At 36.6% G+C, this 14,504-nt stretch overlaps 1 protein-coding gene across 12 annotated transcripts in view; it reads left to right on the top strand.

Moving 5' to 3' along the window:
• nrxn1a (neurexin 1a) overlaps window positions 1–14,504 on the top strand; it is a 1,527,797-nt gene that overhangs the window by 72,107 nt on the left and 1,441,186 nt on the right. Inside the window, exon 2 of one of the 12 annotated variants that reach the window (XM_059985911.1) lies at window positions 9,470–9,487. The exons of the other annotated variants lie outside the window; for them this stretch is intronic. Within the exon in view, the coding sequence (XP_059841894.1) occupies window positions 9,470–9,487 (18 nt within the window). The remainder of the gene's footprint in view (window positions 1–9,469; window positions 9,488–14,504) is intronic. 12 annotated transcript variants of the gene reach the window in all.

The following is a 14,504-nucleotide window of genomic DNA, read 5'->3' as shown; positions in this document are numbered from 1 at the left end:
TGTCTGAGTGGCATTTTTTAAATTACCTGTCAGTGGTTTATCCCAAAGTTTGATGAGTACCCAGTCAGCCCTGCTGGTGAACGGATGACGGGCACTGATGGACATATGTACATATAAGGGTTTCTTATCAGTTGTGGAACCAAAGCCATCGTTTCCACAATTCTTTTTTGCATTATATAACTTTGCCTCCATTTGATCAGATCTACCACAACTCTCACGTTGCCTGCTTACAGAATCACTCGAGCACAGGAGTGCACAGTAGCCAGTCTACTCCTTGCATCCTTACAGAGCTAAATTTATAAAATTACATTCCCTCCCTTTTGACTGCGGCTCTGCCAACTGTTTTATTTCAGGCCCCATCCTAATTCCTTTTTGGAAGCACTGATTCAAATGCCCTTTCAGATGGTCAAATCCAGATTTTAACCATTCTGTGCATTAGTCTATATAAAAAAAAATACTGCCTTCCATTTAAAGAAATACATGAAAAGAAATTTAAGTATGGTAGGTCAGGCAAACACCAGGTGTTGATCAATTTTGAGCCAGAATTCTATTGGAAAGTTAACTGTGATTTAAAATCCCTGTCAGTTTTTTAAAGCGGTCCTCTGAACAAGATCTATTATAGATAAAACAAGGATTAACTTTCTCAAGAATTCAACCAAGCTGCCCCATTGGTATTAATATTGGGAAGCTCTGTAAATAACATTTTCATGTCTAGATGTTGCACTTCAGCTAATTTGTGCACTAAAAAAGCTCTAAATGGCATTAATGCAAATTTCTAAGCCATAGAAAATGTCATCAAATTTGGTTGTCTTTGCTTTAAGAAATCATTATTGTGGTTCGCTCCCCATTAGGGCTGTTAAAACATGACTAGGATATTTTACATATAGCAATTCCTTGTTCGATTGGCAAGGAAATGGGTCAGCACTTTTAAGAGGTCTCTTCAGCTGCCATAGAGAGGTGGGGACATTAACTTCTAGCAGTACATGGAGATACAGCCTACCGTTAGTTTAATGAAGTGGTTTAGATTGCAGCCAGTAGTCCTGTGAACAGTGGCAACATCAGGTCTGTACATCAAGGGGTTTGTGAGTTACAGCGAGCAGTTCATTGCATCTCAGTCTTTACAAAGTATACACAGATTTTTTGTTTTAATAAAAGTTGCCAGTTGTGCTATTTTATATTTAAAAACCAAATATCATTTCAATTCATGCACAGTTCACTACTTTTAACACAATAAATTTTTATTTTTCCACTATTGTGATCTTTTTTCACAAAGGCCTTAAGTTAGAATTTCTTATTAATCTAATTAATTTATTATTTATTAGAGATGCAGTGCAGAATAGACCCTTCTGGCCTTTCACCGATTTGACACTAGCTTAATCACGGCCTGGAGAGGGATGGGCTCCGCTAGGTTTCAGATGCCCAAGACATCTGGTACGATGAGTAATCACCAAAAAGATCGGTGCAAGAAGCTTGGCATGACGGCGTCCCAGGAGTTAAGGGCACACACACACACACACACACACACACACACACACATCATGGGTCAATATACAATGACTAATTAACCTAACTGGTACACCTTTGGACTGTGAGAGGAAACCAGAGCACCCAGAGGAAACAATTGCATTCCACAGGGAGGACATACAGTCCCCTTACAGATGACATAGGAAGTGAACTTCAAACTCTGATGCCCCCAAGTTGTAACAGTGTTATGCTAACTGCTCCGCTATCATGATACCCTCTCTTGATCCACCTTATCCTGCTGACCCATTAAACTGAGTTGATGATGTTAATGATGTGTCATCTGTGCAGAATACATTGAAAAAATTACATTTTTGGGGGAATTAGAGCAGGAAACAGTTGGTTCAATTTCCATTTGTGCAGAGTTTCGACAGAAAATAGGAAAAATTTAAAAGCATTGCAAAATGCTCATTATGCATGATTTATGAATGAGAAACAGGCATTGGAGGATCAATTTTCAAGTCATGTTTTGTCAGTTTGGCAACAGAAATGGGCTCTTATTTGTTTCTAGCTTCCCATGTATCTGTAAAGATGATAATAAATCAAATGCCTGAAACGTGAATATTGTTATTGCTTTTTGCTTGTAGTTTATTAAAATATATTGAACAAAAGTATACTTATGTTAAAATGATTAATACCACAATTTGTAACATTTATATCTATAATATCTAATAATAGCAGCCATGTTCCAGATGTAATAAGTGGTCCAGTCACCATAAAAGTTTTGTACTGATGTTATGCTTTGCATTTTGTAAGAATGGAAAGAAACACTAACAACATATCAAAGAAGCTAAAAACATTTGAATCTGTTTAATTTAAGTCCTTGTCTTGGAAACATAGTTTGCCAACTAAATTATGGCTCAGGATTACTGAAGCCTGAATTTGTTTTGATAACTTGCTTTATATTAATCAGCTGGAAATATATTTAAGTATAAAGTTTGGCTTTAGTTGTCCCAAGTACTTCAAAACATTGAAAACTTCAGTGAAATGCATTTTTGGAGTAGTTGCCCAACACAGTCTGAGTGTGTGTAGGGTTAACCCACTAGCGTTGCCATGCTTCCAGCACCAATGCAGCACAACGTACTAACCCTTACTACTCTCAGTATTTTAAGTATATAAGTATACTTATAAGTATATTGAGCTTAAATTACTGACATTCTACCATGATCTGCACAAGCTTGAGTAAATGAATGAACAGATAACAGAATCAAAAGCTAACAATTATTTATTCATTTAAAGTTATGGTAGGTAGCATTTTGTAGTCTACATATTTGATATTTAAGTTTACTCGCTGGGATATTGATAAAATACATAACGTGGTGCAAAAACAATTCAGTTATTTTGCAAATTCTTCCTTGAGATCAAGGTCTAAATTTTAAAAAGATATTTACAAAGTTAGTTTAGGATTAAACTCCTAAAATAGTTGACAACTTGAGAATATTCAATAGATTAAGATCTATTGAATATTCTCATATTATTATAGCAGTGGCATAGTATTATAGCAGTTAGCTTAACCTGTTACAGCACCAGCAATAGGCATTTGGTGTTCAATTTTTACTGCTGTTTAAGAGGAGTCTGTACGTTCTCCCTGTGACTGCGCTGGTTTCCTCCAGCTCCTCTGGTTTTCTCACACCTGCCAAAGGCAGATGGGCTGAAAGCTTGATAACATTGGTGGGCTGACCCCCAGCAGTGTGCATTTCAATATGTTTTGATGTACATTTGACAAATAAAGATCATCTTTAAAATCTTTAATTTGTTTAAAATCTATATCACATTTAGTAAGAACTGATTAAGAGTCTGTGACCACCTTAGAGCTGATTTTGATTCAGTAGTTGCATTTCCTTCCTTTGGAAGCTGTTCATTTTTTATACTATACAGTGAAGGTGTTCTCAGCATCTGAGCCCTCTGCTTGTCATGGAAGCATAGAGCAATACAACATGGAATGAATGCCTTCAGGCCAATAGATCTATGCCAACCATGTTGTCCACTTCAGTAGTCCGAATTTCCTGCATTTGGTCCATTTCCTCTGGAGCAGGGGTCCCAACCTTAGGGTTAATGGTAATGCTTAATGGTATTGGTCCATGGCATAAAAAAAGGTTGGGAACCCCTGCTCAAGACCCTCACTCTCCATAAATCTATCTTGCTACCTTGTAGTGCTTGCTACTGTACATTGTACAGTTGTACCTGCCTCAAGCATTTCCTCTGGCATCTTATTCCATGTACTTAGCCATTCTCTGTGTGAAAAAGTTCCCTTTTAAATCTTACCCCTCACCCTTTAAATCTATATCCCTTAGTTTTGGATATCTTTCCACTGGGCAAAAGACTTAGCTATGCCTCTCATAATTTTAAATAATCCTGTAAGATTCTCCCCCCCCCCCCCACCTTACTCTCCTACATTCAAAAGAATAAAGACCCAGCCTGGCCAGCCTCTCCCTACAACTTAGGCCCTCTCGTCCTTGTAAGTCTTTCCCGCATGCTTTAAAATTTAACTATATTTTTTCTATAACAAGGTGAACAAAACAGTACTCCAAGTGTGTCCTCACCAACGACTTGCACAACTGCAATGTAATGTTCCAATTCCCTTATATAATGTCCTGGCTGATGACAAGAATAAATTCACTTCCCATATTTTTGTAATTCAATTATTATTAGCTCTCTCCCACAATTTAGTCTATTGCCTACATTTTGAGGATGCATCTTAGGTAATTTTACTACCTACTGTATACAATAGAATTGTATTTACTTTGAATACAGTATAGAATTTGAGAAGTTGGTATTCTCTTCACTACCTACAATTCTGAGCTGCAGTTCTGTTTTGAAGAATATTTTACATTATTGTCACAAGCAAATGCTTACTGTTGATGAACTTCCATTGTGTTCAGTTGAGTGCATCCATAGGTCAAATTTTACTGTTCTGGGTCCCTTTTTCAGATCTAGTTTTTCAATTCAAGGCCATTGAAGGCCTAATGATATGGTAAAAAGAAATCAATAAATTAATGCAGTATAAGTTTAATGATTGATTAAATATGAAAAATGCCAAGAACAGGTGACTTCAATTCTTACAGCAAAATATCTCTTTTCTATTCTAGTCATTTGATTTTGATTATGACTCAGTACTGCTGACAAGAGTCTTCAATGCATTATTGGTTTGGTACTTATCCACCTATATGCACCTAAAACACCACATGAACTAGCTTAACTGTTAGGAAACCTTAATAAATCCACGATTTACCTGTGGATTATTTCAATGGAGAGATGAAGCTGATACACCAATCTATCAGTAAGCTTGAGATTCAACATCTGAACTCTTAATTTTTTTGTCATTTGTCCAGTGTTAATTAACAAATTCTGCTCCATCTGTCCATAATGCTTGAAGAGTGTATTAACAACTTGTTCTTTCAGTATGTTAGAGTTAACAATGAATTGCCTATGGTTGTATTGAGAATATATTAAATTAGTTAATTGTAGCAGAAAGCTGAAAGAACAGGGAAATCTCCAAGGGTGAGATGCCCTATTCTTGCCTAAAGCATCAGTTACCAGTGAGTGAATGTCTTTGGGTAACTTATGGATCCATTACTCACTTCAAATGAACTTTGAAGGAGTCCTGTAATGGTAGCCTAAAAATACATCGCAAAGCAAACTTATTTTTCAAGATACTAATTCCACAAAACCAGGAATAGAAGCTGTGAAGCTGTGATTGAGATTCAAGCTAACTATAACATATATATATTTCTTCTCTGTTCCAAGGGTTAAACTAATTCCATCACTCCCCTGCCCCCCAAAAAATTATCCCCATTCTTACCCAGGTGATATGAATGGTTCTTGCATCCAGTTTTTCAGTGTGAACTATATTGTGATTCTGAGAAGATCTGTGATTCTCCTCAACAGTAATTGTAGGGACTTTCTGATGACACAAAGTGGGATTGTGGAAGGAGATTTTTAAATTTAAATTTCAATGCATGTTCTTACCATCCCCATCCTCCAGCAATATGAAGAAAGTTGGAACAAAATCATTCTTTCTTTGGTGGTGTCTTGAATGAGTTTAATTATAGTGAGAGAAGCATTTGGGCTCTATTCAATCTAATTGTCTTTTAGGGGGCATTCTGTCTGCTTCATTGAGTTGGTGGCTTGGCTGCAGACTTAGTCATGTGGGTTTTGCTTCCTGTTAATTTCCTCAGATCCCAGAAAGTTGACTGAAGGCAGCCAGTAGATGTCAGCAGACATACTTTTGCACTTGTGTCATGATGTTGTGCGTTTTTGTTATTAGACCGTGGACAGGAGATAATTAAAGGGAAATAAAAGAATTGTGAAACCATTCGAGAGTTTGAACACACAACCTGCACTTCCAAGAGAATGTAAATATTCAGTGTCAGTAACGGTAAAATGTTTATAGTTTGTAAGGACTGCTGCTTTACATAATGTATATGCGTAATGTAGCATTGGACGTAACAGTGCTGAGAATTCAATCAATATGCATTTCACTGTCAGTAATATGAACCTAAATTTGGTTGAAGTATTGATCACAAGTGCACGATTCTGTTTGGCACCCACCTGAGTGAAATGGACCAAGCATAAAACCTTATATTCTCAAGGAACCAAGCAGAGTAATGAACCACATCTGTGCTGACTGGTTCAATCTGGCAGGGGTTTCTTGTACATGGAAATTACAGCACATTATACACTAATCTGTGCTGTCTGTTCACATGAACTTGAAACAAACTGTCAACAATAATTTATAACACCATCATTAAATGTAGCAAGGTGTGAATTGCATGAATTATGATAGCTATAACATTAGTGCCTTTGTCATGTAGGCTTTGTTGATTTTAAAGAAGCTTTACAATATACACAAAAAACCAAGAAAGTAGTCTCTGATACTTACAAATGTTGTCTAAAAGAGATCAGAAATCATTTGCTTATGGAAGAGGGAATAGTGGTTGATGGAACTACAGTACATCTTGCTGGAGGTCTCTGTGACTAGTGGTGTTCCATAGGATTCCATTGTGTGGATGAAAATATACTTGGGTGGGTTAGTAAATTTGCAAATAATACGAAGATTGGTGATGTGGAAAACTGCCAAAAGTGATAACAGGATATAGATCTGTTGCAGGTATAGGTGGATAAATGGCAGTAAAATAGTTTAGAGTTTAACCCGGTCAGATGTGAAATGTTGCACTTTGTGAGATCGAATGTAAAAACTACACAGTTGATGGCAAGAGAGATCTTGGGGCGCACATCCATAACTCCCTGACAGTGTTGACACAGGTTGATAGGCTGATGAAGAAGCATATTGTATGTCGACCTTTACTAAGCAAGCAATTGAGTTCAGGAGCTGGAATATTATATGGCAGCTTTATTCACCTAGCAAAGCTTCATCTGGTGTATTCCATTTACTTCTGGGTACCTCATTATAGGATGGATGTTGGAGCTTTGGAGAGGCTGCAGAAGATGCTGGCTGGATTAGAGGACATGTGCTGTAAAGATAAGTTTGACTAACTTGAGTTGCTTTTTCTGAGCAGTGGATGCTGATGAGACATCTGTTGGAAGTTTACAAGATCATGAAAGACATAGATGGCCAGCCCATAACTTTTTCAGGTTGGAAATGCCTAATAATAGAAAGTATGAATTAAAGGTGAGAGAGAGTGAGTCAAAGGAGATGTGCAGCCCAGCTTTATTACACAGAGAGTGATGGGTGCCTGGAATATGCTGCCTGGGTTGGTGGTGGAGGCAAATACTGTATGATAAGACATTCAAGATACTCCTTGATAGGCATATGGAAGGATGGGCAGAAGACAATAGTTGAATACAGCATCATGGGCCGAAGGGCCTGTCTTGTGCTGTACTGTTTTATGTTGTATTTGGTTGTTAATTGATAAAGTGAAATCCTCATAACCTCATTATTCCAGATTAATCATAGGACATGTTGTCTTGGGAAACGGAGAAACATCATTTGAGAAAAACGCAAATTTTATTTTTCGCTTAAATTATTGTGACATAGATCAGTTTATGAATATTTTCCTGTGAACATTAAAACCCATACCGAATCACTATTTGAAGTCATGGATCTTAGTCCAGTGAAGCATCAGATCTCAACTGTGTATAATTTCAACAAGTTTAAAATTGGATATATTAACAGTTATGATAGGATGGAATAGATTATTAGAGAGGAAGAGACTGACACAGTGTGACCTACATCCAAAATACCTCTAAGAGGCAATGCTGCTTCTGGTCAGTTTTATTCTTCTAGATTTAAATAATGATCTTTAGACACCCATGACGGTGATTGTTATGCATGTGGTAGGTGCAATTGAGTGGAGGAGATCAAATTTAGTACTTATGTTAAAGATGCATCAGGAAAAAGCCAGATAGTTGCAGACTGGTGAGTTTATTAGCAGTGATACATAAATCATTGCCTTAAAAATAGTTCTAAGCCACAAATTAATTTGCCTTTGAAAAGGCAGGAATTAACTAAAGATAGCGTGACTTTCTTTGTAAAGACTGTCTCGCCAAATTGGTTATTTTCAGAGGTAACAAAATATATTGATAAGAATCATGCACTTGATAGATATTGTAAAGCAGTTGATGAAAACCTCAATGTGAAGTTGATCTAACATAGATCTATTGGTAAACTGAGCACAGGGGATCAGAATTGATCTATTGATAAACTGAGTCCACGATTGACTTAGTGAAAGGAGACAGAGGGAGAGCTGTAGTTCTGTTTCATCATTGAAAGTCTGTGACTCATGTTATAACACAGATCTTTGATCTTAGTTACAATTTGGATATGAATGTATAAGTTGTGATTTGTAAGTTTGCAAATGATATGAAGCTTGGTGATGTGGAGGATTAGTTTTAACCTGGATGATATTCATTAGTTGGAGATGGAGGAGGCCTGTGGCAGATGGCCAGTAATCCTGATGCACTTAGGTGAACTAATAAGGGTAGAACATACAAAATGAATGGGAATGCTTTTGGGAGTATTAAATAACATAAAATTGTGTTTAAGTCTAAGAACCCTGATGGTGGCAGCACAGGTAAATTAGGAGGTGAAAGCATGCAGATACTTGACATCATTACCAGGGCACAATGTATAAGAGCTGGGAGATTTTAGTGTAACTTCATAAAATATAAAACAACAATCCCTTAGCAAAACCAAAGAGCTGTTTATTGAATACAGGAGGAAGAACCCAGAAATCCATGAGCTAGGCCTTCGTAGGCGATCAGATGTAGAGAGGGTCAGTAACTTTAAATTCCATGGTGTTATCATATCAAAGGATCTGTTCTAGGATCAGCGTGCTCATGCCATTGCAAAGCAGACACAGCAGTATCTCTACTTCCTTACAAGTTGCACAGATTCTGCATGTCATCTAAAACATTGAATATCTTCTGTAGAAACATACTGGAGGATGTCCTGATTGGTTATATAACAGCCTGGTCTAGAAGCACCAATGTCTAAGATTGGAAAAGCCTACAAAGTGTGGTGGATATAGACCAGTCCATCACAGGCGAAACCCTCACCAACCAGGCCACGCTCTCTTCTTCCTGTTGCCATCAGGAAGGAAGTACAGGAACGTTAGGTCCCACACCACCAGGTCAGGAACAGCTATTACTCTTCAACCATCAGGCTTCAGAACCAGTGTAAAAAATCTAAACTCTGAACTGATTCCACAAACTGCAGACTCACTTTCAAGGACTCTACAACTTAAGTTCTCAGCATTATTTATTTATTTATTATTTTGTATTTGCAGTTAGTCTTTTGCACATTGGATGTTTGTCAGTCTTTATTTCTGTCTAGTTTTTCATTGACTCTATTGTATTTCTTTGTTCTACTGTGAATACATGCAAAAAATGAACCTCAAGGTAGTATATGGTGATATATACATACACACACTGTTCACAACAAAGGACTTTGCTATGTGTCTCCAAAAAAAGTGAACACCATTAGAAGCAGACAACAACACAGTCGGTTGTTTGTTGAGAATAATTATTGTACTTTTACCTCCATTTTTCCATTTTGGAGAGCTTCTCTAATTCAATTGATTTTTTAATACGCTATCTTTCTCATACGTGTCATATATAATACTGGCCAGCCACCAGACTATAGGAAGAACATGATTGCATTGGAGAGGGTGCAAAGATTCACCAGACTTTTACCTAGGAAAGAGCATTTCAGCTACAAGGAGAAGGTGGATGGGCATTGTTTATTCAGGATATGCAGATGATGAGGAAATACCTGGTAGGGCTGTATGAAATTATGAATAGCTTAGGTAGGGTACTTGGTAGAAAAGATTTTTTCCAATATAGAGGTATTCAGATTATAGGATTAGATTTAGGAACAAAAGGTTTAGAAGGGATTTGAGAAGAAATTCTTTGCACTAGAGGGGAACTGGCATCTGAAGTATGTAGTCTGAGTGAGTGATGGGGGCAGGTACTTTCACAACATGGAAGAAGAATTTAGATGAGCAAACTACAGAAGGCTGCAGACCAACTGCTGGTGTAGTAAAACTGGATGTGTCCATTGGAGCCAGTGAATATTTAAGGAATTATTTCAAAGCTCATACTTGGTTAATAATACCCTATACATATAAACAAACATTTGGAAGACTGGGAGAGTAGATTTGTCCTGCTGCTGTGAGGCTACATCGGAATGGGGCATCTCTGCCTTTCCACCCACGCCCCACCTGGGCCACCTGAATTGGGAGCTGGGTGGAGCTGAGAAGGGCAGGGAGACTGTGCAGACTCTCTAGCTCAATCACTGAGACAGTGAGACTGGTTGGCGATCTATCTTCCCACCACTTATAAACAGTTGTCAGGATTGGAACCCTGGCTGTATTTAGTAAATAATTTAAATTTTAGCATTTGAGATTTGTATTCAGTATAAACCCATTCCCTCAACTTAAATACAAATTATTCATAAAAACCTATGCCAAAACACATGGATTAGGGCAAACTGTTCATTTTTATAGAAAGGCAAGTTTCACAGAATAATACTAAAACATACCTGAAGGCAGGAATCTTGGGTAATTGGTCGTAGAGTAGTGAACTGGTTCCACAATCTGTAGGCTCACTTTCAAGGATTGTACAATTTATGTTCTTGATCTCAGTCGGCAATGATGGCAAACAAGTTAGATGCTGTAAAGCAGTGACTGAAAACGCTGGCTTTTTTGTTTCTCAAAAGGTTCAAAGAAATTGCTGTATGTTATGCTATTTTCATAATTTAAAGAGTGTTAAGTCTGCTAGAATCCCAGCTTTTGGATGCTGCCCAAGAGTGGTTACCCAAAACCCAATGCATCAAGTATGATTGGGATCTCTCATAAATCTTCAAAATCGAACAGTAGGGGAAATTCTCGGACTTAGTTAATCATCAATAGCCATTCAGGCATGTGCATACTTTGTGAATCCATAGCCTAGGGCATTGAAAGCAATACTATAAAAATAAATAGCAGAAGAAACTAAAGCTCACTGTAATGAACAATTAGATTTGGCAATTTAATTTCAATTTGATAATTGGTTAGATTACTTGAAAATCAAATTCCAAGTGGCTGAATAATTGTTTTCTACTGTTTTCATGCAAAGAGGTGTCCTTGATGATGTTTACAATGTGAATGGTTGTTCCATCATAGGGAAGTAATTTTGCAGATCCCTTTCAGTATCAGCAGCAAAAAAAAACACACTCCAAATGTTACATGGTGACAGAGAGAAGAAAGAATGGAAGATAATCTGAACAAACCTAATAAAATGTTGGAAACTAAATAGCAGTGCAATAACACATACATATTTGACAAGGCTAAAAACAAATTACTAATTGAGCAATAATAATTTGGTTACTTTTACTTTTTCTATCTACTATGTTTGCATTTTAAACACATTGTTGCTTAGATGAAATGCAAACCTATTTTTCTATACTGAAAGAATGTTGAATAGATGTCATTCCATACTGACTTGATTCCAGACTGAACAATTCTTATTTAAAGGTGCTGATGAGTTAATAGAAATTGTGACTTTTTGTTCATTATCAGTGACAAAGAAAATAAGATTTTGTCTTGTATCTTTCATGTCTTGATGACACAAAGTGTTTTACAATGAGCTATTTTTAATCTATAGTGACTATTATTATGCAAATTACTATGGCTGCTATTCACAAAGTAAGGTCAACGAGATTTATGACCATATTCTTTGCAACGTTTGAAGAAGGAATATTATGAAGCAGTTATTTCTTTTACAATTTACAGAATTGTAATTACTTCTGCATGATAATTAACTTTACAGCAGATATAATCGGGAATAAAATCTCTATGGATCTCACAACAGCTCCCAGAATTTCACCAGATAAATTGAACAGGAGGAAGCATGGTTTGGGATTAGGACTCCAATTTTACAGGGTCTGTTTTGTGTTCTGCACTCTAGGCTTTCACTTGGGATGTTCTGATCAAAGAACAGGCTAATGAGTAGTATCAGAATATAGTTATGAACTATGAATTTCACAGAAAAGATGGTCAAGAAATAAAATTAAAAGAAACAGTGGTCCATCCCAATAGCTGATAAATTCTGTTTCTTAAGCCTATCACCCCTACTGGGGCTCACTGTCAAAGAATTCAGTTCATGTAACATCATCACATTAAGGTTTGGGATATTGTTATTAGTAGGAATCTCCATTAAAACCTGCGATAATGAATACTGAATTAAACGAAACACAGTGTTTTTATTGTGTGGTAAAATAGAAAGAATTGAGATGTTAACACTTGTCGAGGGTGGTTCATTATTTTAGATTTTTGGCCCTTCTGTTGATGAGGTCTAAATAATGAACCCATTTTTTTCCTGCTTTTTTTATTCTTTTAAAATTTTGAGTTATTATCAGGTTTTCATGGATTGTGATCAAACAACTTAGGGCCATTGTATTAATTGAAATATATAATGATAAACACAAAGGCTGTAGAATCCTATTCATCCAGGGAGATTGGCTGGATTGCAATTTTCTTTGGAGGAAAGCGGTCTACAGGAGATCTAATCAAATTGGAGGACCTGGACATGGTGAAGAGGAAGGACCTATTATATTTAAATCATTATAACCCTGTAATTATTCTTTTTAAATTGTTAAGACATTTGGGGGAATTCAAGGGGCATTTGCCAGATCTTTTCACCAGGAGTTTAATGAGATCTGGAACTCATTGTCTGAATATGTTGTAGAGACAGGGTCCTCAACACAGTTTGTAATACGAACCTGGACAATTATTTGAGATGCCTTATCCTAGCAAGATCTACAATTCAGTAAGTTGATTGGTCATTTTTGTTTCGTATGGACATAACTGGCTGAATAGCCATATCGCAAAATATATTTTTCTGGTTGTTTAATGAAAGGGTTAAAATATTATGAAAGTCTCATTTTCAGAAAAAACAGCTGTAAGAAACATCATATTGTATTAATTTGCAGCAAAAGAATAACCAATTATTGATGTATTATACATACATGTCTGTAGACTTACATACTATGAATATATCAGATGACCGTCCCATTTATAGACTAAAGACATTTTTTCATTGGGCATGGCATGGATTTAATTCTTGTTCTCTGGCTATCTGCTGCCAAATGAATTCAGTCAACATCCAGGATATTGTACAGCTAGTAATTCCACCATCCTGGTTAAAATGTACTTTGCTGACTTTTCCACTCAAGCTGTACATTTAGAAATTTCAATTGAGATCAACCACATAAGGATTTTCAATGATAAGGACGGCTTATTGCTTGATGGGGAAAGTCTGGGCATTTAAGGAGAGCAGTTTTAAAGTCCCAAAGAGACAGAAAATGGCCTTCTTGATTGAGTCTTTAAAAATAAGTAATTTAATTAGGTACATTGTCTTTTGGTTTTGGACATAAGCCATGTACCTACATATAATTTTGCAATGTTTTATGAATAAGTTGTCTTCTATTGCCCTGTTTTACTATGTTGATTGGACCATGTTGATTAAGCTAAAATGGGGGTTCTTTCAATTTCAGATCATAACTTGTACATACAACTATTGCAAATACTCAAAGAAACAAGCTTTTGTGCTGTAATTGCAAGATTCCATTGGTTTTTCTGTGGGATGTAACAGTGGGTGAACAATGCCTGCAGATGTTCTATGCCATGTTACCCAGATGACTTCTCTGACAATCCATCAGTTTGATGTTGGTTTATCCTGACTGGATCATCTCAAAAATGTATTTTAAACTGCCAAGACTTTGAACTATATTCTTGGAACCACTAAACTACCAACCTCAGTAATGAAATAATCATTAACAGTGGTATTTCTGTCTAATTTTCTCATTTTATTCCTACAATTGATCCAAAGAAGTTAGGGTATATCTTAAAAGCATGAGAAATTCTGCAGATGCTGGAGATCCAAAGCAACACGTACAAAATTCTGGAGGAACTCAACAGGTCAGACTGCATCTATGGAAATGAACAAACATTTCAATTTAGAAAGAAAGGGAGAAGATGCCAGAATAAAAGGTGGGGGGAGGAGAAGAAGGACAGCTAGAAAGTGATGATAGGTGAAACCAGGTGGGTAAGAACTTTAAAGGTGAACAAACTATACTCCAAGTGTGTCCTCACCAATGACTTGCACAACTGCAATGTAATGTTCGAATTCCTACATGTAATGCTCTGGCTGATGACAATAAATTCACTTTCCATATTTTTGTAATGTAATTGTTATTAGCTTTATCCCAATATTTAGTCTCATCTCCTCCACTTTGAGGATACATTTAAGGTGATTATACTATTTACTGTAAGCAATAGGTTTTTAATTATTTTGAATATAGAATTTTAGAGTTTGTTATCCAGACTGACTGGGGTGTGCAAGTGAGGAAATTGAAGATGCAATTGCACACGGGAGTATTGAGGCAAAGGTCATGAAGTTTATTGATTAGTTTTGAGGGGATGATAGCATTGAAGGCCAAGCTGTAGTTGATAAAGAGCATCCTGATGTATGCATCTTTGCTG

This window comes from Hypanus sabinus, chromosome 12 (genome assembly GCF_030144855.1).
Source record: "Hypanus sabinus isolate sHypSab1 chromosome 12, sHypSab1.hap1, whole genome shotgun sequence".
Taxonomy (NCBI): domain Eukaryota; kingdom Metazoa; phylum Chordata; class Chondrichthyes; order Myliobatiformes; family Dasyatidae; genus Hypanus; species Hypanus sabinus.
Note: the sequence above shows the minus strand (reverse complement) of the source record. Positions and strands in the feature narration are given on the sequence as shown.